Source organism: Anoplophora glabripennis, unplaced genomic scaffold (assembly GCF_000390285.2).
Source record: "Anoplophora glabripennis isolate ALB-LARVAE unplaced genomic scaffold, Agla_2.0 scaffold1258, whole genome shotgun sequence".
NCBI classification, from domain to species: domain Eukaryota; kingdom Metazoa; phylum Arthropoda; class Insecta; order Coleoptera; family Cerambycidae; genus Anoplophora; species Anoplophora glabripennis.
The window spans coordinates 1-23,488 of NW_019418613.1; the positions used below are offsets into that span (position 1 = coordinate 1).

Below are 23,488 nucleotides of genomic sequence, written 5' to 3' on the forward strand. Positions count from 1 at the left end.
TATTGAAAATATTTTACTGAACCTACACCCTTCAGGCTGAGTGATTGTCGGCACCTTTGTTACGCACTTACGCTTCCAAACTACCTCTACGTTTTTTTTTATTTATTCTTTTTTTACTTCTTTTCCCTTGTTTTTTTTTCTTATCTGTGTATATATTTTGTACAAATAGTTTTTTAAACAAAAAAAAGTATAACCAAGCGTAGCAAAGTCCCGCAAAGAGCCTACACCGGCCATGCTTGTGGTCGTGTGGTCGGGGTAGACGATGGATGGGGCCCACCTTCACGAGGCTGCGCAGGCCCACAGAGATAAGGCAAGACAAAGAGGAATAAGAAATAAATAACGGCGCGCCCGTTCATCTGCTACTGTGAAATCTGGTTTAATAGCATCTCATTCTGGTATACGACGTTAGCACTTCTGCCTGGTCTGTCTGTTTGGTATCTGATACTTAACAGAGTTAATTGACCCGAAGGTCTTGCGGGAGATAATGAATTTTGAAAAAATCCATTCCGCAAAATTTTGGTTTTTATGAAGCTTTACACGGATTTTTGGAAACATCCGCGATTTTTCCAAATGATGTTGGGAGTGTACAGCATTGAGACAGAAAATGGAGTATCTTTTTCCAATGATATAGGTTGTTTTTTCCAAACAACACAGGAACGAGTAAAACGAAAAAAATAAAATAAATAACTATAGATAAAACAAGAGTAGCTATTAACAGATCTATATTCTCTCATTTAAAAAATGGTGAGTTAGGCGCGAAGCGAAGAAAGCATTATTGATGGATGGTGACGACGGTCCTTTCCCCTCCAATAGCCGTAAATGATTGCTCTATCATTTTTAAATTTATAATAATCATAATTTAATTAATGATACATATAATATAGCTGCAAGCTACAATACTAAGTCTGAAGATAGTACACTTTTTAAATAAATAAGTAGTTTCTCCTTTTTAAGTACCAATTCTACCACAGTAAATTAAATACCTATACTCCGCGGTCGAAATTATAGAGTCGCTAGCTTTTGGACTAGTAAGGGGGATGAAGCGTACCGGGAACGAAAATCCATTGGCCTGTCTGCGTAAAAGGCAACAAGATATAGAAAATATTGAAAAAAGATAATAAAACATAACATCTAATATTTTTATACGGTTTGCTATAACCGACACTTTGATCCATTTTAATTATTACAGCATTTTAAAACATCCCAGTTGTGGTTTTTTAATTTATAAATTTATTATAGCCATGGAATTAGACCCCTCGTCTACGCTTATGCTATGACGTTTCTCAAGACGGGTAAATCAAGTTCGTTTACACCCACTAAAAAAGCATTTCCCTATTCCCTACCAAGTGCAAAAGACAGAGATAGAATATAGATGGACGTTCAGTGTAACTCAGTCTATAGACGATTATATATTCTATCGATGTGCGTAACGAGCGGCACAAAGATAAATAATATTGAACCGTTATAAAAATCATTTTATATTTTATACGCATTATGGTAATAGTGTGTTTATATTATGTCTGAGTCACTCTCTATAATTTCGACCGCGGAGTATAACTAAAAAAATCATTGATCGTTATTTTTAATTTTTAAAAAGTTAAAACTGAATAGGATACTTTATATTACTGTGTGATAAGAACAGAAAATAAAAATAGATTATTAGGTTATTATTCTCATATTAACCCAGCAGCAATTAACGTCATACGGTGGACAGAGTAGGTGCTACGTATATGTTTGCCGTTTCGTTGTTATGGGTATGGCGTGTAACACCTATCTCTTCTCCAAATTGATAATTTTTCTTTTATCATTTATTTCATGATCAAACTAGATTGTAGGAAGGATCTTTGTTTACTATACTTCCTTCCAATGTATTTTATTGGGAGTTGTTCATATGCTGCAATCTTTCTCGAACCCTTTCTTATTTCCATTAAGCCTTTTTTAAACTCCAGCATCTGTATAGCAACTATCAGGAGGAATAGGGTTGAACTCGATTTTCACTTTATCCCAGGCTCTATTTTTCTATCATATGGAAATATTGTGTCGATTTTTTGTTTTTTTTTATATCTTTATATTTAGACCAAACACTATTTTTTTACCACAAGTAAAGTTGTTCTTTGATAGTTTTATTTGAAAAAAAGCACACCTGATCATGTGTAAATATATTAAATAATATTAAAGCATTTGGAACAGCCATTATTTAAAACACTATACATATGTAGCTTGCTAAGTACAATTTTTACAAAAATATTTTTAATTTTTAGTTTTAATTATATAAATTAAATATTAACTAATACACAAATATATATATAATTTAATTATATGTTTCTATAATTTAAAATTTAAATTATTTAAATTTTATATAACAGTTTCACAAAAAAAGTTAAAATTTATATATGTATGCGCATACCTATAGAAGATGAATTGAGAGGTACACCAGAAACTCTAGAAGTGTATTCTACACGCAGAAATAATTCTTTTTTTTCAAGTTAAAAGTCAACAGAATTCCTCATACGTAGCATTGTAGTCTTCATGTGGTGCTGTTCTTGTACAGTTGTTTAAAAAAAAATTGGATGCTTAATAATATTTGAGTTTTTTAAAATTACTGATTCACATAGAGTACACTCCAAAAGTTTAAAGTCTTCCTCCTGAGAAACCCTTTATATAAATATTTTACGTTTTGTTTACTGATATATTCTAAGTTTGTAATTTTTTTTAATTAAATTCTATTTTTTTACATAAGTGATTGTTTTTGTACAGATTCTATTTTCTAATAATTAAAAAAATATTTTGCTTATGTGATTATAGTAGAGCAATAATCACTCAGGAATATGGAACAGTGAGCAGTACAAAAAAGTTTAAATTAGAAAAACTTATGTACATAAATGTACAAATTTTTAAATAAACAACACTGTCACTCGCTTCTCTCATTCCTTTAAAACAAGGCTTTTCATTGTGTACTGTGCACTAATCTTTTGGTTTAACTCTTTTTCAATCTACTATAATCAAATTCAACTAAATTAGAAATTTCAAACCCCAAATTAAATATTGTCAAATTAATTTATCTTCTTCCATAACAAAAATGTCCAGAAATTACATATAAATACAATCTAGTAAAATATATGATATCATTAAAAAATTGTTAATACTTTTGTTTAAGCTGCATATAACAAAAAACAAAAAATAAGCAGTGTACTTTAATATTAAACGCATTTTCTTGAAAATGATTTATAATAAATAAATTGCGGCAAAGGCACAAGCCATATTACAATTTCCAGTTTCATACTACTTCGTACATTAATAATTAATTGTATTGCAATTATTATTAGTAGATTACGTTACAGATTAACATACACATAAAGTTCGATTTTCATTAAAATTTATAGTTGTTGTTTGCGAGGCGTTTATTTATGATTTTAGTGCAGCTAACCTACTTTGCATTTCTTGAATTTCATTTTCATCTTCTTCCTCAGGCTCTTCTGCAGCTGGCACTTCTTTAGAAGCAGGTTCTGAAGGTGGTAAGGGAGCTTCTCCAATTTTACCTTCTGTAATTTCAAATAGTACTTTATCGATTTCACTTTGTGCTGCTTCTTCCATTTCTTCAGTATCTTCAAGATCTTCCATAGTTTCGTCCAACATTTCTTCGATTATTCCAGCTTTCATCATCTCTTTAGACATTTCTTGCATTGTTTGCGCCACTTCAGGTACTCTGATTAATCTCTGCATAGCCGTCATAACTTCTGTCGATTTTTGCAAAGAACCAGCAACCCGGAGAGTGGCTACATATACAGTGTTTTTACATATACAATGTATTCCAGGACGGTGTACTATACTCTTACAAACACTCTTATTTTTGATTTTTCGAGAAAACATCATTCTTGAAAAAAAATTATTGTGTACTTGTATAAGAAATTAATGCATATTGTCGGCACTCAGATTTCATCACTAAATGATCTTAACCATATCATTTTAAAACCTGCCCAGTATACCCCAATTAGTCAATTGGACTGACATCCAATTATATACATAAATTGTTTAACGAGGTCCAGAAAAAATTCATATTTCTTACTAATTTTTTATTTTCATTTGCATTAAGAACTCAAATCAGTCACAATTGTAAAATACTAGAAAAAATGATAAAGGTGGCACTCAAACGTAAAAAAATATTTTTTAAATAATTTATTTGAGTAATTTATATTTTCAAAAAATTTTTGGCGGTCCAGTATTTTACCTTCCGCGGTTCGGATCTGGACCGCGGTCCGCCAGTTGCCGACCGACCTATATAGTGTATGCTTTATGCTCTATAAAAACAGTTTCTGGTCCACCCACCAGCACTCAATACTAGAAATTCTACTCTATTAGTATACCATTTGTGGTTATAAATACTTATGCATCACAAAATTGTCAAAAATGGTGCTTTTTTGAAAAAATCAAGAAAGTTCATAAGAGTACAATATTTATCTAGAAATACATTGTATTGGAAATAAATAGATAAAATATGACTTATATTCTTTATAGCTGTTTTACATTGACAATTTATTCGTCAATAAATTGACGAAGCCCTTCATCAATTAATTTACGAATTTATTGGTAAACAGTGTGGTTTTACACTGCTACACTTTGTCAAGTTTTTTGACGAATGAATCGGTTCTACCAATGAATCAAAGAAGCAAATAAATTTCAAAAATGTCACCTTTCCACTCATAATTGTAGTGCTACAACAGCGCTACTGTTCTGACACATATTATATAAACATTAATTTTTGTACATAACAAATCAGTAAAAACAATGCAAAACTAGCACGACGCCACACAATTATTTACATATTCCAATAACATAACCTCATTACTGATCTGAGGCTGGAAATCTGTTGGGTTGGTACTTCCGAACTTCACGAAGAAATTGACAAAAATTAGAACATGCTCTAATTCGTCAAGAACTTGATGAAGTTATTTGACAGCTGATTTGGTGCATCACACTTGTCCAATTTCTTGATGAAGCGACTTCATTAATTACTTGATCAATGAATTGTCAATGTAAAACATCTATTACACTACTAAATACTGCATTACAATAGAGTTATGTGACTATTTTGGACCAATTCATTTTCTGATTAACGTGAATTAAAATGTTAGGCGACATGATTTAATGTTTAAATACAATATTTTATTTAATATTAATTTATTGTTGAAATTTTGTCCTTTAACTAATTATTGTTATACCTTACCTAATTGATTTTTCATTTGCAGCATAACTGAATTTAGATGAGCCTTAGATGTATATATCTTATTAACAGCTTTTCGTGCTCTGATGATTTCTTTTGCTAAAATGAGACATGTATCTCTATCACTTTTCTTTGCAGCTTCCTTTAAGGACCTCTTTACTTTTTCCTCTTCTCTTTGAATGGCTAAAATATTTTAAATTGCATAAAATATTCATCTATGGGTAATAGACACCTACATTTTATTTGCCTGTCTAATTGATAACCTTCCTTTCGCAATTTATGATTCCACTCTGTTACCTTAAAAAAATATTAATTTATTTTATGGCAATTAAATCGTCATCGTATATTACCATATCTTTAGGAGTTCTCTCCGGCGTCTTTCCAAAAAGACCCATTTTAAATCTTGTTTTTAATGTTTTAACTTTGACATTAAAAATGACGTAAGACGTAAATGTCACACGTGTGTCACACCTTATCCTTGTTTGTATACTTAACAACTTAACCCTTAACCTACTCGGTACATTCACTAGACATACTCATATCCTAGATTAATACAATTTTCATATCTTACAAAAAGGCGATACGACATATTTAAGAAATAAGTAATATGAGGGATTTTGGAAACTGGGACCTGATATCGGATTAACCTGATAACCCGATTATTAGGATCAGTGATCTTAGGCTTTTTTTCGCGAGTGAATATTGGTGAATACGTCTGACTTGTAGTTACTGTTTTTATCTCTTTTAGTCTTATTTCTAACCTTGTCTAACCTGAACAGATCGCGAAAATGCATCTAACGAGCCATGGAGACTATAGTCCAGTATTGCCGTTTCAGTACATTTGTACTATTTCTAGTACATTTTCAACAGCAAAGTACAAAAGTACATTTTATTGTAAATTATTTCTAATTCTAGTACTTTTAAATAAGACCAAGGTCATACAAATCGGTCGATGATTCCCCGAAATTGCCGAGTAGAATATAAACTACAAACGCAAACCGGTGCCGTATTTTTCCTTATTTATGTTCCTTCTTAAAAAACATCTTGTGTTTACCACATGGAAGCGCTGTGGCTGAAAGGATATTTTCAGGCCTTAACCTCATTAAAAGAATTAACCGAAANTGACTTGTAGTTACTGTTTTTATCTCTTTTAGTCTTATTTCTAACCTTGTCTAACCTGAACAGATCGCGAAAATGCATCTAACGAGCCATGGAGACTATAGTCCAGTATTGCCGTTTCAGTACATTTGTACTATTTCTAGTACATTTTCAACAGCAAAGTACAAAAGTACATTTTATTGTAAATTATTTCTAATTCTAGTACTTTTAAATAAGACCAAGGTCATACAAATCGGTCGATGATTCCCCGAAATTGCCGAGTAGAATATAAACTACAAACGCAAACCGGTGCCGTATTTTTCCTTATTTATGTTCCTTCTTAAAAAACATCTTGTGTTTACCACATGGAAGCGCTGTGGCTGAAAGGATATTTTCAGGCCTTAACCTCATTAAAAGAAAGAACCGAAATTTGTTAGAAAGGGCAACATGCCATAATTTACTTTTAACGAAAGAGGTGATTAAAAATACGGTTGGACTATAGCTCTTGGGTACCTGGCATATCTCCGTCAAAAATGATTATAAAAATCTGAAATTTTAGGGGTGTACTCTAGATGGGGAGACCTAAGAGCGCACGTAATTTCAACTCACCCCTTCCACCCTAGGGGGTGCGGAGGGGGTGAGGGGTGGTTTTTTTTAGACGTACACTATTTATTTTGCGATTTTCGGATTCTACACGTAAAACTACCCCCGGACACGCGTTCTTGCGGGTTCGTCTAAAAACCACCCCTCACCCCCTCCGCACCTGCTAGGGTGGAAGAGGCGAGTTGAAATTATGTTCGCTCTTAGGTCTCCCCGAGACCTCAAATTTCAAATTTGTATATTCATTTTTGACGGAGATTTGCCCAGGTACCCAATAACTATAGTCATCAAAAAAACGACAAAGTCCATACGAGGTGGATTTTGGTTTTTTTGCTAATTCGCCAAGAATGCATTTCCGGGGGTAGTTTTACGCGTAGAATCTGAAAATCGCAAAATAAATAGGGTAAGTCCCAAAAAAACCACCCCTCACCTAGTTTTGTTTTTTTATGTTTGTTTGTTTTTTTAATGTATGGTATGTTATGCCATAATATAATAAGAATATTAGAAAAATAATAGTTTTGTTATGTTTTTATATTTATATTTTTTGTTTCGTGTAGGTACCTATATTTTATGATAAAAAATTAAAAATACTTTGCAAAACATAATTGTTTAATTTCATCAATGCAAAAAAATATTCTATTCAAAAGAAACGGCAATATTTCACTTTATCCTAAATTTTAGTACAATCTTTTATTATTTAACTCTATAGTCAAAGGTACAATCTAGTCCATTTTATTGCTTCTGCTCAGTACATTTCAGAAACTCAGCGCGGCAACACTGCTATAGTCTCCATGTAACGAGCCATGGAGACTATACATACTATACTATACATACTAGTCTCCATGTAACGAGCGTTCAAATAAAAACGTGGTCGAAGTTGGCTCTGACACATTGGACGTAGGGAGTAGTTTATAGCGACCAACTTAACCTCATTTCTCAACGAGCTGTATAGCAGCTGTCAGTTTCAATAACGTTAATGACTATATAACTTTATTTTAAAGAATAATCGTGATAACAATAACAAACAATTAAAGGAGCTGCGGAAAGTGTCCCCCTCCTTGTTATAACAATAAATTAAAGCAGCTGCTGAAAGTGTCCCCCTCCTTGTTCCAAGCACTTTTCACACCTGTTCCTCAAAGAATTAAAGACATTTTCTAAGATGCTCGGGGTATTGTTAATTTCACGAATCTTGTCTATAAGTCGAGCCTGCAGATGGTTTAAATCAGGAATAGGCAGTTCAAAAATAGTGTTTTTAAGGTAAGGCCACAAAAAGAAATCACACGGCGTAATATCACATGACCTCGGTGGAAATTCATGTTCAGCATTGAGACTTATTAGTCGATTTTGGAAAACTTCCCTCAACATATTCATCGTCTCGCCTGCCGTATGTGCCCTTGCGCCATCTTGTTGAAAGTAAAAGTTTGTAATTTCGTTTTCTTCCAGCTGGTTAACAAAAGGAGCGATAATTTCTTCTCTATACCTTTGCGCAGTAAGAGTACCATTAAAAAAAATAGGTCCATAAATCCTCCTTCGATTGAGAGCACACCAAACTCCAATTTTTTGAGCGTGTAGAGGGCCCTCGACAAAAAAGTTATCTGGTTTTTCAGAAGACCACATTCTCATATTCTGTGAGTTTACGTAACCACTTAAATGAAACCAGGCTTCATCAGAAAAAAAGGTGATATTATGAAGTTCACCGTAGTTGTTTAAAAACCATTCACAAAATACAGCCCGTCGCGGAAAATCAACTTCATGAAGTTCTTGCTGACAAGTTAAACGATAGGAGAACAAACGCAAATCTTTTTTTAACACTGTGTGGCAGGTACCGACTGATACTCCCACCATTTGTGATAAAACACGTACAGAAGTTCTTGGCGCATTTTCCATTATTTGTTGGACATTTTCTTTTAATTCTTCAGTCCGCTTTTTAGGTCGGCCGCTTCCTTCTTTTCTTGTTACACTGCCCGTTTCACGAAAAACATTAACACAACGCTGAACTGCACTTTGAAAAATTTTGTACTCAACAACGCCGGGAAATTGATTTTGAAATTCTATGAAACATTCCTCAATAGAATACTTCCATATTCCATCAATCTTGCGTCCATTTCTAAAGTAGGACTCTATGATAAACACTTTTTGTTCTTGAGAAAACACCATTTTAAACGCTTTTTAAAACGAAAATATTCAAATTTCAAATTGATAGCGGCGATATAGCGCTTTGACAGATGACGTTTAGGTTCATTTGCTATACGCTACGCCCTACGTCCAAATTTTCAGAACCAACTTGACTTGACCACGTTTTTATTTGAACACTCGTTAATATAATACACATACAGTGTTATTTAGGTACATGCATGTATATGCAAGGATATTTTTATTCCTTGATTTATATGTATGTATTCGCTTTTTATCCAAGGAGTATAAGTGGTTGTCTACCGTCAAGAAAATTTGGTTCATCCATTGCGTAATAATAAATTGCAATTAATGCTCCTTGTCATATATCTTACTCGTAAACATGTTAAGGTTAGGAAATAGCAAATAAACGTTTTGTTTTTCAGAAATGTTATGTTATAGTGAAGTGGTAGATTAAAAGTTTAAAATGCATTTATTTTTTTGAACATTAACATATCGTGTGGTGAATATACAAGTTTTGATTTCAGTAATACATAAACATAATACACCATAACAGGTAAGAGAAATTAAGGTTATCGTTCTGTCAATCTGTCATGTAATTGCTATAACTAATATAACATTTTTCTGTGACTCCAATTGAAAATAAGTATAACGTTTGTTTTCTAGTTTTAAAATTCGAATGCCTTTGGATAATTTTACTTGACATTTGTATGAAATTGATACTTAATACATCTTTATGTGCTGCCACATTTATTTGGTAAATTTAAAATTAATATATTTATATATTTTCTTTAAAATTGGACTTCATTCCACAATTTACTTCTATATGATTCTTGAGTTTATGCTGACTATAGGTACTTTGGTTAATATAACTGAATTTTTATAAACTTGATACTTCTAACATTTTTTGGTATTGTTTTCATAACACTTAATTATTAAAATTTTGCAAGATACCCTTGTATTAAAATAAAACGTTAGGAGAAAACCTTGTCATGAATAATGATTTCGTTTTCTTAGTATTCATAATGTATCTACAACAAACTATAAGAACTGACATAGGTGTTGGTGCTGCTGTTATAAAGAGAATTGAATATTTTAATGCTTACTCATGACTATTTTACAATTCCAGTGAAGAATGTCTCGAAGAGAGTTCTGGTATCTTTTGTTATCCCCCTTATGTTTCACTATATATAGGATTGTCAATTATAATTTGATACATAGGTAGAAGGTTTATTAGAAGTCACAGAGAAAAATATTCAAACGTTTTTGGATTTTTTCCGTACTATCTTTTGTAGTCATTAAAATTAATAAATGAACATCAAAAATTTAGAACGATTGCATAAGATATTTTTGCACAGTATTTAAATGTCATAAAACTACAATTTGATTCATTGAAGTTGTAGATGTTGTGTGGGCCCAGGGCTGCAAGCTCTAGGAAGCCCTCTAAAAAAAAACAGAAAAGCCACCGATATAAGACCGATTTTCTAGAGTGGGCCGTACCATAAATTCTTCGTTCTGGTTTCTAGAATCTTCACAGAATTTAAACTTTGATTGATTCTATCTGTTATACATAGTAGTTAAAATCTAAATAAATATTACTTTTGCAACTGATAAAACAAATTAGCATGGCAAATGTATCTAAATTTGAAAAGAATCCAGTGGCGGCTCTTAACTTCCATACCAGGGAGGGCAGAAAAATTTAGGAGCAAAGTATTAAAAAAAAATCAAATATAATTTGGTAATTTTATTTTACCATAGAAATATAGCGGAAATGTGCTCAACATTATTTTTTATAGTGATAGTCCATTCTTCTGTTTTTGTCTGAAATAAATTTTTGCACTATTACGAAATAATGTTTGAAGAACAGCAAATCATCAACGCTGACAACAAAGAAAGGTATTAGTAGAAAACAAGAGACTAGTTTCCAATCAGTTGAAGGGGATCAGAATAATTCCCAAGATTTAAGAAATTTTTGGTTTGGTACATGCATATAAATTTTGTACAGTAGAATTTGTAATATTTTTTTATCTTTAGTTTATATTTATATACTTTGTTTAACACGATATACATTGTTTTAATTTAATTTAAAATACAGGGTGGTCCAGATTTTAATAGACAAACTTCGGGAAACTACTAAACAACCAAAATTAACATCATTTTGCTCTATGAACATAGGAGCAGAAATCCACCGCTTATGAGATACAGGGCGTTGAAATTATCAAAAATAAAACGATTTTTTTAAATATCTGGAAAACTGCTCCATCAAATTTATCCAAATTAGATACACATTTTTTTTCAAATATTTCTCCTAATTCTATATGCACACAGTCCAAATTCAAAAACCAGTGGCGGAGAAACAATGATATCGTTTCCTTATTTAAAGTAAAACTTTTATGCCACTGAATTAATTGGTAATACGAATACATTTTACAGCGGTCTGACACATTCCGGATGAAAAAACACTCTTTTATTTTTATCGAAAAGTGCATGGTTTAAGAGTTATAAGACATATTATGATGCGGTTTTCCAGATATATAAAAAAATTAGTTTATTTTTGATAATTTCAACGCCCTGTATCTCATAAACGGTAGTTTTCTGCGTCTATTTTCATAGAGCAGTTATGTTAATTTTTGTTATTTAAAACTTTCCCGAAGTTTGTCTATTAAAATCTGGACCACCCAAATGTGTTTTATTTTTCCCATTTCAATGCTTTGTTTACTTGAATCATATGTCTCATAACTCGCAAACCATTCACTTTTCGATAAAAATAAAAGAATGTTTTTTGATCCGGAATGTTTCAAAATATTATAAAATGTATTCATATTACCAATTAATTCAGTGGCATAGAAGTTTTATTTTAAATAAGTAAACGACATCCTTGTTTCTCCGCCACTGGTGTTTGAATTTGAACTATGTGCATACAAAACTATACTCCGCGGTCGAAATTATAAAGAGTGACTAAGACATAATATAAAAACACTATTACCATAATGCGTATAAAATATAAAATGATTTTTATACGGTTCAATATTATTTATCTTTGTGCCGCTCGCTACGCACATCGATAGAATCTATAATCGTCTAGAGACCGAGTTACACTGAACGTCGATCTATATTCTATCTCTGTCTTTTGCACTTGGTAGGGAATAGGGAAATGCTTTTTTAGTGGGTGTAAACGGACTTGATTTAACCCGTCCTGAGAAACGTCATAGCATAAGCGTATCCGAGGGGTCTAATTCCATGGCTATAATAAATTTATAAATTAAAAAAACACAATTGGGACGTTTTAAAATGCTGTAATAATTAAAATGGATCAAAGGGCCGGTTATAACAAACCGTAAAAAATATTAGATGTTATGTTTTATTATCTTTTTTCATTATTTTCTATATCTTGTTGCCTTTTACGCAGACACGCCATTGGATTTTCGTTCCCGGCACGCTTCATCCCCCTTACTATTTCAAAAGCTAGTGATGAATCACTCTCTATAATTTCGACCGTGTAGTATAGGAGAAATATTTGAAAAAAAATGTGTACCAAATTTGGATACATTTGATAAAGCTGTTTTCCAGATATTTAAAAAAATTGTTTTATTTTTGTTAATTTCAACGCCCTGTATCTCATAAACGGTGGCTTTCTGCACCTATGTTCATAGAGCAAAGTGATGTTAATTTTTGTTGTTTAGTAGTTTCCCGAAGTTTGTCTATTAAAATCTGGACCACCCTGTATTAATTTTTCTAATCAGTCGCTTTTCATAAAGATTATTAATTGTATTAATTATTAATATTGAATCTGTTTATGTACGTTTCTAAAATAATAAAAAGCAGAATTATTTTTTATAATACAGGGTGTCTCACGGTGACGACCCATTAGAATTATTTCAGACTACTTCGATTTGAATTTTGAAAATTTGAGATACCGGGTTTTTGGGCATGCCTTTCTCAACTAAAATAATGGCGTCCACGTACCACTTCCGGTTATACCGGAAGTCGCCATCAACTTGCTTATTTTAAATGGAACACACTATGTATTATTGCAATTTTGGATTAGGTGTGCAGAAAATAAAACTCTCTCAACGGAGAAATACTACTTTTAGTGAAAAAGATATGTTGTCGGAGCGAGCGTTCGCTGAAGAGTCGTCTCAGTGTTGTGGAGTCCCTCGCAGGTATAAGTATCTGGTCCTTGGCGCCAATTTGCCGTGGTCCATATCCCGTGTTGCACATAGTTTCTTGTCGCTTGCAACGGTTAGTCCGTCCGGCGTCAGGTTGGCTCTCTTAACGTAGGTAATACTTAAAATGGGTTACTTGCAGACATGTGTAGCCACACATTCATTCTTAAACCTCTACATGACTATAAAAAGTAAAAAACAATGTAAACATTCTTAGTAAGTATGTAGTATGGAGGGTAGAGGCAAAGAGGATTCTCTCTTATGGAGCATTAGCTGCAAAAGTGTCCGATTAAACGCGTGCAATAGTAGTTCAAGCAGTAGCTAAAATGGCGTCCAGATTGGCGTTAGTGAGCAACCATTGGCGATAGAAGTAGTTGTGTGGATTAGAATAATTGATAAAAGTACCTACATTAAATAAATAGTGCAACCAAGTGTGCTTTGTTTCAAATGTGGGTCTTCAACTACAGTAATGCCATCTTAATTGTACTTTATTTTTCAGGCACTTTTTAGACAAAGACTGCTCCTTACCTCTACTCTCCATAGTATGTAGCAAATGTAGCACTGTTATAAGTTATAACGTATACAGGGTGTCTCAGGTATGACAGGTATCCTTGCAAGGGGTGATTGTACAGTCGAAGTTAAAGAGATCTACCCAAATATATCTCAAAAGTTCACCATTTTCGAGATAAAGGGTGTCAAAAGATTTCGAAATTTTTATTATATTCTTTATTTACTGAGAAACCCTTCGTGATAAAACAACAATTTTATGCTGTTATGGCTGTAATGTATTTAGGCTGTAATCTTTGGTCTAATTATTCAGTACGTTTAAATATTTCCATTATCACCAGTGGTTTAGAAACCCTGTGTCACTCTTCTCTTATTTACAATAAAAATAGTACCTACGCCACCATCTTAATTATAAAAAAAAAACAAGATACTTTAAGTTTTGATTATTCTGAACAAATAATTATTCTTTGAAATTTTCTTTAAAATGCATCGTATTTAAGTAATTGTTCATTTAAAACATCTCTGCATTTTGTAGTTTGTGCGTGGTGAGGTAGTAATATTTTCCGCCTGATGACATTAACAAATATTATACCCTCCAAAAATTACTTAAGCACTGTTGTGTCATTGTTAGAGTAGATTTTCAAGTTTGTTTTAGCTTTTGACACAAATATGCCTGAATTTAACTAAATGAATACAGAGATATGCATTTAATGGGTAAGAAATATATAAATACTTTTTCCTTATAGTGATTTTAATTCGATTAATCTTAGGCGAAAGTCATGGTAATGCAGCATTAGCTGCTAGGAATTAAAATGAAGGCAAGCACTAGCTTTACTCTAATGTCCAGAGATGACAGAAAGGCCTCCTCTAGATATTTGTGTCTTTTTATCACTAAGCAAACACAGAAATGGAGGATATGTATGGAATGTCTTCATACTCGCATAACCTGCATATCACGCTGGCAATCATCAGACCAATCATAGTGCTTCTTTAAATGTCGTCGATCCGTTAGAAATCCTGTGACAATTCTGATGCCGCTTCTGCTAAGCAAACTAATCTTCCGATTTGCTTCAGCCCATGGGCCTTCTACGATAAGTCTGGCCTAACGTAGACCCAATCCACCTTACCATTCTTCCAATGATCTTTCTTGGATCGAAGTTAAGGCCCCATAAATAGAATACTTGAGTCCTGTCTGGCCAATACATCCAGTCACGTTACTGTGATCAGGATCCTAAATCAGGTGTACACGATTTTCCTGCCCCAACAGGGACAGGGCATTGATACACTCCAGGACCATACGGATGGCAATCCTTGTGTCAAAAGTGCGTGCAAAGCTACCTGACTATCTATGGATATGCCGATTCCTATATCTTCTTTTGAGATTTTTTTTTGTGCGCAAGCAGGAAGTAGCGAATATTTCGGTCTGAGGAAGTATGCCATGGTGATGGTTTGGCTGACAACACAGAGACAGCACGTTCTCCGATGGTAAATATGGCACAGGAAAACGCTTGTCTCGACGGTTTAGCAACAGCGACAACACGTCCTCTGACGGCAAAACATGGCACAGGAAAACTCTGGCCTCGACGATTTCGCAACACAGAGACAACACGTCCTCCGGCAGCAAAACATCCCACAGAAAAACGTTAATCTCGACAGTTTCACAACACAGAGACAACACGTCTTCCAACGGCGAAACATGATTCGAGAAAACCTTTAGACTCATCGGCGATTACCTATGACGAGAGGGATCAAAACATTTTTCTGATTATTATAACATGGACCAAGAATACTAAGGCACGAACAATCCAGTTCCAAATCTTACACTTTGTGCCCAGTGGTGTTAACGCCGCATCGGTCAGATCCAAAAAACTTCACCTCACCGTAGCCTTGAAATTTATTCAAATTAAAGCAAATTGCATTCGTGAGGTATATATTTTAGGGTTGAATTCAAGTACGTAATTCTATTCAAGTTACATTGTCAACAAAGATAAAGTAAATATAGGATAGTATACCCTGTGAGACGAATTGTTAGTTTATAAACCAGGCCATTTGGTTTTAGTACTAACATGCTTTCTTTTTCGATGTTGACTTCGACCAGGCACACTGTACATTGTTTTTAACTCTTACATCATTTTAATCAATACTTTATTCACTAACAATTAATTACAATCACATAAATCAATTTGTGATGAACCTCGACGCCCTGGCATAAGCGGAGCAATGTTTAAGTTTAAAGTGTTCAGAATTCGAGACATTGTTTACGTAATCGAATTACAGGCAATAGGCTTTTTTCGCGAGTGAAGTCGTATGTTGTAGTATGTATAGTATGAGTGAATGAACCATATGACAACTAAAATCATTCAAAAGAGATAGAAATAGTAAGTACAAGTCTGACCAATATTCAGTCGCAAAGAAAAGCCTAATGCAATAAAGGAATAGTACATTGTGTAACGAGTGGGGAAAAGTTGCCAATAGCGCCACGCAGCCCAAGTGGCGCTATGGCAACTTTTCCGAACGAGTTACACATACTATTTTCTATCACAAGTGCGAGTCGTTATGGGACCTATATCATAGGGGGTTAGGTGCACGGAAAGTGCGCAACGCTCGAGCGTTGCGCTATGAAAATAACATCACGCTGTTGTACTATCTAGCACTTTCCGTGCACCTAACCCCCTACACTATAGGTCCCATAGCGAGCGCGCGTGGTAGAAAATAATATTTGAAGGCAATAAACAACGATTCTTCACAACGATTTTGCCTTTAAGGGCGACCGTCCTTTGGAATTTTATTTTCATCAGAAATTGGATTGATAATTTTGTCAGATTTTAAAGTTTTTGCTTTGCAGAAGTTAGTCGTACATAGTGATTTTTCAAATTAGCATATTATAATTGTAAATACTATGGATGATTATCTTTTGGAAAATAGTTGTCTTATTCGATTTCTGACGAATCCAACTCGGACGAAAACGTATCCAAAGACGACCAGCCTAAACCGTTGACTTAATAAGTTGACTTATTTCCACATTATTCATTAAATAGTAATTGATGGGTTTGCAAAATTTGTTAGTACCTCTGGACACTCGGCATATTATTATCGAGCTGGTAATTAATGGCCAGCAACATTTGCTTTTTTTGCTGGAGTGTAGAAGGTTTTGCACAAATGTTTTATTTTGCACCATCACTGTCCTACTTCTGATGTAGACACGCCATTTACTAATAACGTTTTAATATTAATATTTTATAAATTTCCACAAAATATCTCAATATATTATTCAACAGCGGCTACATCTATCAAAGATATAATAGAACTGACAAGTATCTCCCTTTTTAGACCTCTCGCTGTATTTCACTATATATGTTTATAAAACACAGATGCTGACTGTATCAGCCACAGATTTGTTTATCCTTTTAATGGTAAGAACAGCTGCCCTTTGTTCCTGTACATACTACGGTCAGCTGATACGACGAACTTTCACATGTTAATGTTTGAAGCTTGTGGATTTAGAAAGTAGAAGTATTATCTTGTCATTAATTAGTTATTTAACAAAATGAGCTAAATCTTTGTTGTCACAATCCTATAATTAATTTTAATGGGTATGAATAGAGAAGTTTCTCACAATATAGTAAAATAATAAAAACTACAATATTCAGTGGCTTCATGGAAAAATGACAAAATTCAAGTTGTTAATGCAAGCGGTTTATAATAATTTGTGAGACTTTGATAATAATTTATAAGCGAACAAAGAATTTATAGTATTCTATACTCTATTTAATCTACAAATGTATATAGTTTATAGGTGATAACCTTAATCAACAATTTTCAATATTCACCGTATTCCTTAACCTTCTTATCGCTAGAATTAAACTTTAATATACCCACATCTCATCTAATTTTTAGTTATCTTGATTGAAACTGTGACGTCAATCACATTTTTGGAGAATTGTGTTTGATATTTATCTTATCTGAAACAAAGAAAGTATTAAAAAATTAGCACACTTTAATATTAATTTATCAAATGCAGTTTGAATAAATTTTGTACTTTTTATTAACTAGGCATCAACATATCCTAAAAAGTCATTTTAAATATATAATTAGCTAAATGTTTATTGATTATGTTAGTGTTTGTCATCGATGTTTTTTTAAATTCTAACAATAATTTTGATCCTTTAGAATTTTGTCAATAACCATAAATTACTGATTTTTCCGCCCGAAAATCGATGACCGGCAATTACGCTGAAGCCGATTGACTTGTATCAGCGCTCACATGCTTCATTATGCATTTTCTTGTTTTGGCTTTTGTCACATCTTAGTTAACGATGTTATTAAGGAATCGAGAACGGGAATTCCGGAATTGATTCAATAGAGAGCGTTAGATGTAGGCATATACACAGGGTAGCCCATCGAAAACGTACCGCAAGGCATTACAGGGTAGTAATGAACTTTTCGACAAAATCCAAAAACAGGTAAAGTTTGCTTCTGAGGGGGACAACTTTTGGCGCAAAAAGCATAGCAAAATCTTCAACCCCCTAAGTGGGGGTGCCATCCCCCAAATTTTTTTAAATGGGAATGGGGGTCAAGTGGGGGGTCATTAGAAAGGGCTTTTAATTCTCTATACATCGATTCTTACTTTTTGAAAATCGATCCATTATTTTAGAAAATATGCAGCTTTGAAAATACGAACAATATTTTTGACGAGAAATGCGAAAATCGATTTAATTTTACTTCAAAACTTACGGTATTAGCTTGGTAAATTCCTTCAAAAGAATTCGCTGTTTTTTTTTTCTGATTTGCGAATTCTTTAGCCTGATTTTGGTGAGCAAAAAATTGTCCGCTTTTTGTTTCGTATTTAGATAGGCCACAAGAAGTTGCTAGATAACTGTCTTGTGACTTGTAGTTGAAGAGTACCAATACTGCCGAGTCTTTTAAATTGATTAATTATGGTGTACTCAATTCCAGAAAGAGTAGAAATTATTGAGCTTTTTTTCAAAAACAATGAATGCGGAAATCGGGTCGCCGAACTGTTCAACCAACGGCATCCTGAGAAACATGCGTCTGGAAAAATTGTTCGCGAATTGGTGGCCAAATTTCGCGAAACTGGCTCCGTTCATAACAAAAAGAGGCAGGTTGAAAATCCGGTACTAAATGAACCTACGGAAATAGCGGTATTGGGGCAAGTGGCAATGGATAGTACGCTGAGTACAATGCAATTGGCTACTGCGACAGGAGTGAGTCGTACAAGTGTCCAACGAATATTAAAAAAATACAAATTCCATCCTTATAAGATTCGGCTAGTGCAAGAGCTAAATGAAGACGATTTTGATCGTCGTTTGCAATTTTGCGAAATAATGACTGAACGAGCGATAAACGATAATTTCCTCTTTAATGTGTGTTTTTCGGACGAGTGTACGTTCTTCTTGAATGGTTTAGTGAATCGCCATAATTGTCGTTACTGGGCTGATACCAATCCAAGGATTTTCCATGAGACACACTCCCAACACCCCCAGAAGTTGAATGTATGGGCAGGTATTTTTGGAAATTCCATTGTAGGTCCTTTTTTCCTTCCTGGAAATTTGACAGGCGATATGTACTTGGATTTACTACAAAATGTCATCGACCCAGCTCTAACAAATATCATAGAGGACGACCCTGCTTACAATGAACACGAACTGATTTTCCAGCAAGACGGAGCTCCTCCACATTACTCGCTCAATGTGCGCAATTACCTAAATGAGACGTTTCCAGGACGCTGGATAGGACGAAGAGGTGCAATTGAGTGGCCCCCTCGGTCACCCGACTTAAATCCTTTAGATTTCTTTCTCTGGGGGCACATTAAAAGCAAAGTTTACAGCACTCCACCTGATACCTTGGAAGATCTGCGAGGACGAATCATTAATGTATGTCGCGAAGTAACACCGCAAGTGCTCCAGAATGTTCGACAACGGTTTGAAGACAACCTGTATCATTGTATGCAAGTTGGCGGACAACATTTTCAGCATTTACTTGACTAATACCGTAAGTTTTGAAGTAAAATTAAATCGATTTTCGCATTTCTCGTCAAAAATATTGTTCGTATTTTCAAAGCTGCATATTTTCTAAAATAATGAATCGATTTTCAAAAAGTAAGAATCGATGTATAGAGAATTAAAAGCCCTTTCTAATGACCCCCACTTGACCCCCATTCCCATTTGAAAAAATTTAGGGGATAGCACCCCCACTTAGGGGGTTGAAGATTTTGGTATGCTTTTAGAGCCAAAAGTTGTCCCCCTCAGAGACAAATTTGACCTGTTTTTTGATTTTGCCGAAAAGTTCTTTACTACCCTGTAATGCCGTGCGGTACGTTTTCGATGGGCTACCCTGTATATTGTATATATATTGAATAGCTATTTAAATAAAGTTTTTATTGGATCATCTATTTTCTTTTAAGAAAAAGTCTTACAAATAATCAGAAGTGGGATTGTTACCTATTGTATTTAGTGTTTGTGAACGTGTTATTTCTAATATGAGGAACACAAAATAAAAAAAGGGCAGCGTATCAATATGCGGCGTTCTTCGAGTAACAGCAGTACGTCTTCATCATCTTCGTCAAGTGATCGAGAATTGTAAAGGGCTTTTAAAAAATTGCAAAAAGAAGTGGTTGAATTACGATGCAGTATGCCATCAACGTCCACAACGAGATATGAATTTTTCATTCCATCGACGAAGGGACAATAAGGTGATTGAAAAGTGGGTGTAACGTGAATAAACTAGCAGAGCGATTCAAATGGGATGACGATCTGGTACAAAGAACAGGCAAAATCTGATGTTTCTTGGAATGAAATAAAGGAGAGTATGACTAATCAATTTCGTAAGTTCATTCCAATTTCTAATTTACTTCGAGATGCTGCTAATTATGAAACTAGTAATGGTCAAAATGTAGGGGATTACCTAGTGTTTTCAAAAATTTTCTAAATTCAGAGGTTTAGGATTGGTGCAATAACGTACAGTCAGATCTGTACGCCATAGTGATGTTATTATGTTATATGCTTATTTAAAGACTATGGGTGACATGCCAAATAAGAGAAAATTTTATAATCGCTCGACGCCCAGTTTTGATTTTCTTAGCTCCTCCAAATATAATACTCAATTAAAACCAAACTTTTCACACAAATTCCGTAAGCTTAATAAGTCTCGAGAACAAATCAATGTTCCTTGCTTTAATCGTGGACTAAACGGACATTTGCTAGGCATTGCAGAAGACCCAAATTAGAGTGTGGTAAATGCAACAAATTGGGATATTTACATGAACAATTCCCTTTTAGAAATAAATCAAAACTTAATATGGTTAGCATGGGACAAATTATATCGGATATGTATTTCAAAAAGGCATTTGTAAATGGGCCCAAATATCAGTGTTTAATCAATATGGGATGTTCTACCACACTAGTAAAGATGTACTGTCATTAACCGCTATTTGCAACTTTGCAATAAATGCAATACGCGAAGGGTCAAAGTTCCTAGATCCGGTCGCGTGAGTGATGACAATACATTATTCTTACTCGGCAAAAACTTACATTATTGTAGTTATTGAAAATAAAATTAGTCTTAACTCAAACTCTCTATTAATTAACATCAAAATATACCTTAACCCAGAAGTAATACCACATGGCGATCCTGCCAGGATTTTTAATTAGAAGATTCCATGATGTAGTGCATTTGCAAGTGAAGTTTTAAATCAAGCAAAATGGGGAATCAAAATACAAAGGAAGAAATTTTAGTGGATCAAAATAATGGTAGCACTAATCCACAAATTTGTTCAGCAATAATTATTTCCGGAACAATAGTAATTTTGTCGCTACTAGCGACCTGCTGTTATGTAATTTTACACCTTCCATCATTTAACTATCTACTGAAAAAGAAGAAGTAATGTAAAAAAATTAAGTAAAAATAAAGAAAAAAGCATTAAAATGTAAAAAGAACAACTGTTAAATTAAGTGAAGTGAAGTTTTCTAATCAGAACATCATCCTCATCCAATATGGAAATACAGATATAAATTTTTCTACAACCAACTTCTACCTTCTACCAGGTCAGCACCACCGACTTCATCTTCATCCAACCCGAACATACAGAGTTTACAAGTAAGTCAAGTGATTAAAGTGAAGTGAACAGTGCAATTATATTCTAGTTTTAGCTATAAGATTTCATATTTTTTTTGTATTTATTAATTTTATGATTTATGACTTTATTTTGTATTTATGACTTCCTACCAATTTCTTCTACAATTATCAGAAGAAATTGAAATAATGAACAAAAATTTAAAGAATACAAAGAATCAAGTCTCTTAGAAAAATTAAGTCAAATAAAAAATTTACAGACAAAATATATAGAAACATATAATTCTATAGCAAAAACAGTTAGTCTTGCAGATCATTTAATTATAAACGACTTAAAAACTAAATTTATTACATTACTAAATGATAAAAACAGAATTAATAATTTACTACAACTTTGTCTTAAGGAACCTAGTGTTAGGTTATGTTGTGAGCGAATTGTTTGTTTGCCGAATTTTTATAAAGTTTAAAAGAAACATAAATAAATTTAGCCAGCCCAAGTATCAAGTAATTAATTAAAATAAGATGATCTCTGATTTATTAAAATCAAAACTAAATTAAAAACATTTATTGTAATAAACTTACATTATGTAACGAAAATGTACTAGGTTAAGCAATTGACAGGTGGTCGTTCAAGGCATACACATCTGAAATGAATAGAGAAAAATATCTGAGTAACCAATTCACCAAAACATCAGTAGAAATTACTATAATCATTTATGTGATCAAAAGAAACTGATTCTGGAGACAATGAAACTCTTCTGGGTCATTGGTATTAGGGGTCAACTCGCGAAATACCTCTCCGGAAGGACAGTAAGCTAGATTAGAGTATCTACCATGGTAAACAGTGTAACAGCATGCATTCACTAAAGTACTAAGGGTCAACGCGCATAGTACCCACCCTGTATAACTAGCAAGAGTACGAAGGGTCAACTCGCGACGTACTCGGATAACATTATCTCACATTCATAGTAAGAATAAATAAATTAATAGATCTTAGGTATAATTCTGATACAGAAATAGAAACAATAAAACAGGTAAAATTGGTCACCCCGTGAGGTAAACTCACCTGACAATTACTGCAAAGTACAACCACAACACAGCACAGCTAATGTCTACACCAAAACAGACCACTAATGAATAAAGAAAAGGAAACGCAACTTTCATAAGGCATGAAAGAATATATTGTAAGCGGTTCTGATAAGTCATCAATAGCCAAAATAAAATAGCTCAACTCTATCGTTAGAAAAATAAACGTTTGCGTTTCAGTTATTCAGCTGTACATGTTTTGGTTCGCATTTCTCGGAAATGTTTTCTCATAAATAAAATAATTAATGGTCAATAATAATTATGTCTTACACAAAAATAAAAAATCTCGTTTGCTTTGTCGCACTCATAGTACTTATAGTGTTTAGGAAGAGACTTGAAATCGTATAAGAACCAAAAGTCGGCATCTCCTTATTGTGCAAGTCGGCATTTCTTTATGGAGTTCGGGCACACTAAAGAGATGCCGACTTTTAGTTTTTATTCGGTTTCGACTATCTTCGTAAACACTATACCGAAGTCGTGGACAGCTCGTATGCCTAATGCCTATGACAAAGATAGATTATTTCGTTCGCTATTGTCGCACACATTCCACCGTGTTGTTTTTGTAGATGCACGTGCGTCAGTGCAG

General features: G+C 33.6%; 2 protein-coding genes across 3 annotated transcripts in view; one reads left to right on the forward strand and one right to left on the reverse strand.

Moving 5' to 3' along the window:
* Positions 1 to 2,546: 2,546 nt before the first annotated feature.
* LOC108914840 (charged multivesicular body protein 3) lies at positions 2,547 to 5,893 on the reverse strand. Its single transcript, XM_018720742.2, has 4 exons — positions 5,572 to 5,893; positions 5,458 to 5,518; positions 5,225 to 5,404; positions 2,547 to 3,776 (listed from the first exon to the last, which is right to left on the reverse strand). The coding sequence occupies exons 1-4, from the start codon at positions 5,614 to 5,616 to the stop codon at positions 3,406 to 3,408; spliced, it is 657 nt and encodes a 218-aa protein (XP_018576258.1). The 5' UTR covers positions 5,617 to 5,893; the 3' UTR covers positions 2,547 to 3,405.
* A 3,544-nt stretch (positions 5,894 to 9,437) lies between these two features.
* LOC108914841 (kelch-like ECH-associated protein 1) overlaps positions 9,438 to 23,488 on the forward strand; it is a 71,518-nt gene continuing 57,467 nt past the window's right edge. For both annotated transcript variants that reach the window (XM_018720748.1, XM_018720747.1), the window contains exon 1: positions 9,438 to 9,608. The gene's annotated coding sequence lies outside the window, so the exon portion shown is untranslated. The remainder of the gene's footprint in view (positions 9,609 to 23,488) is intronic.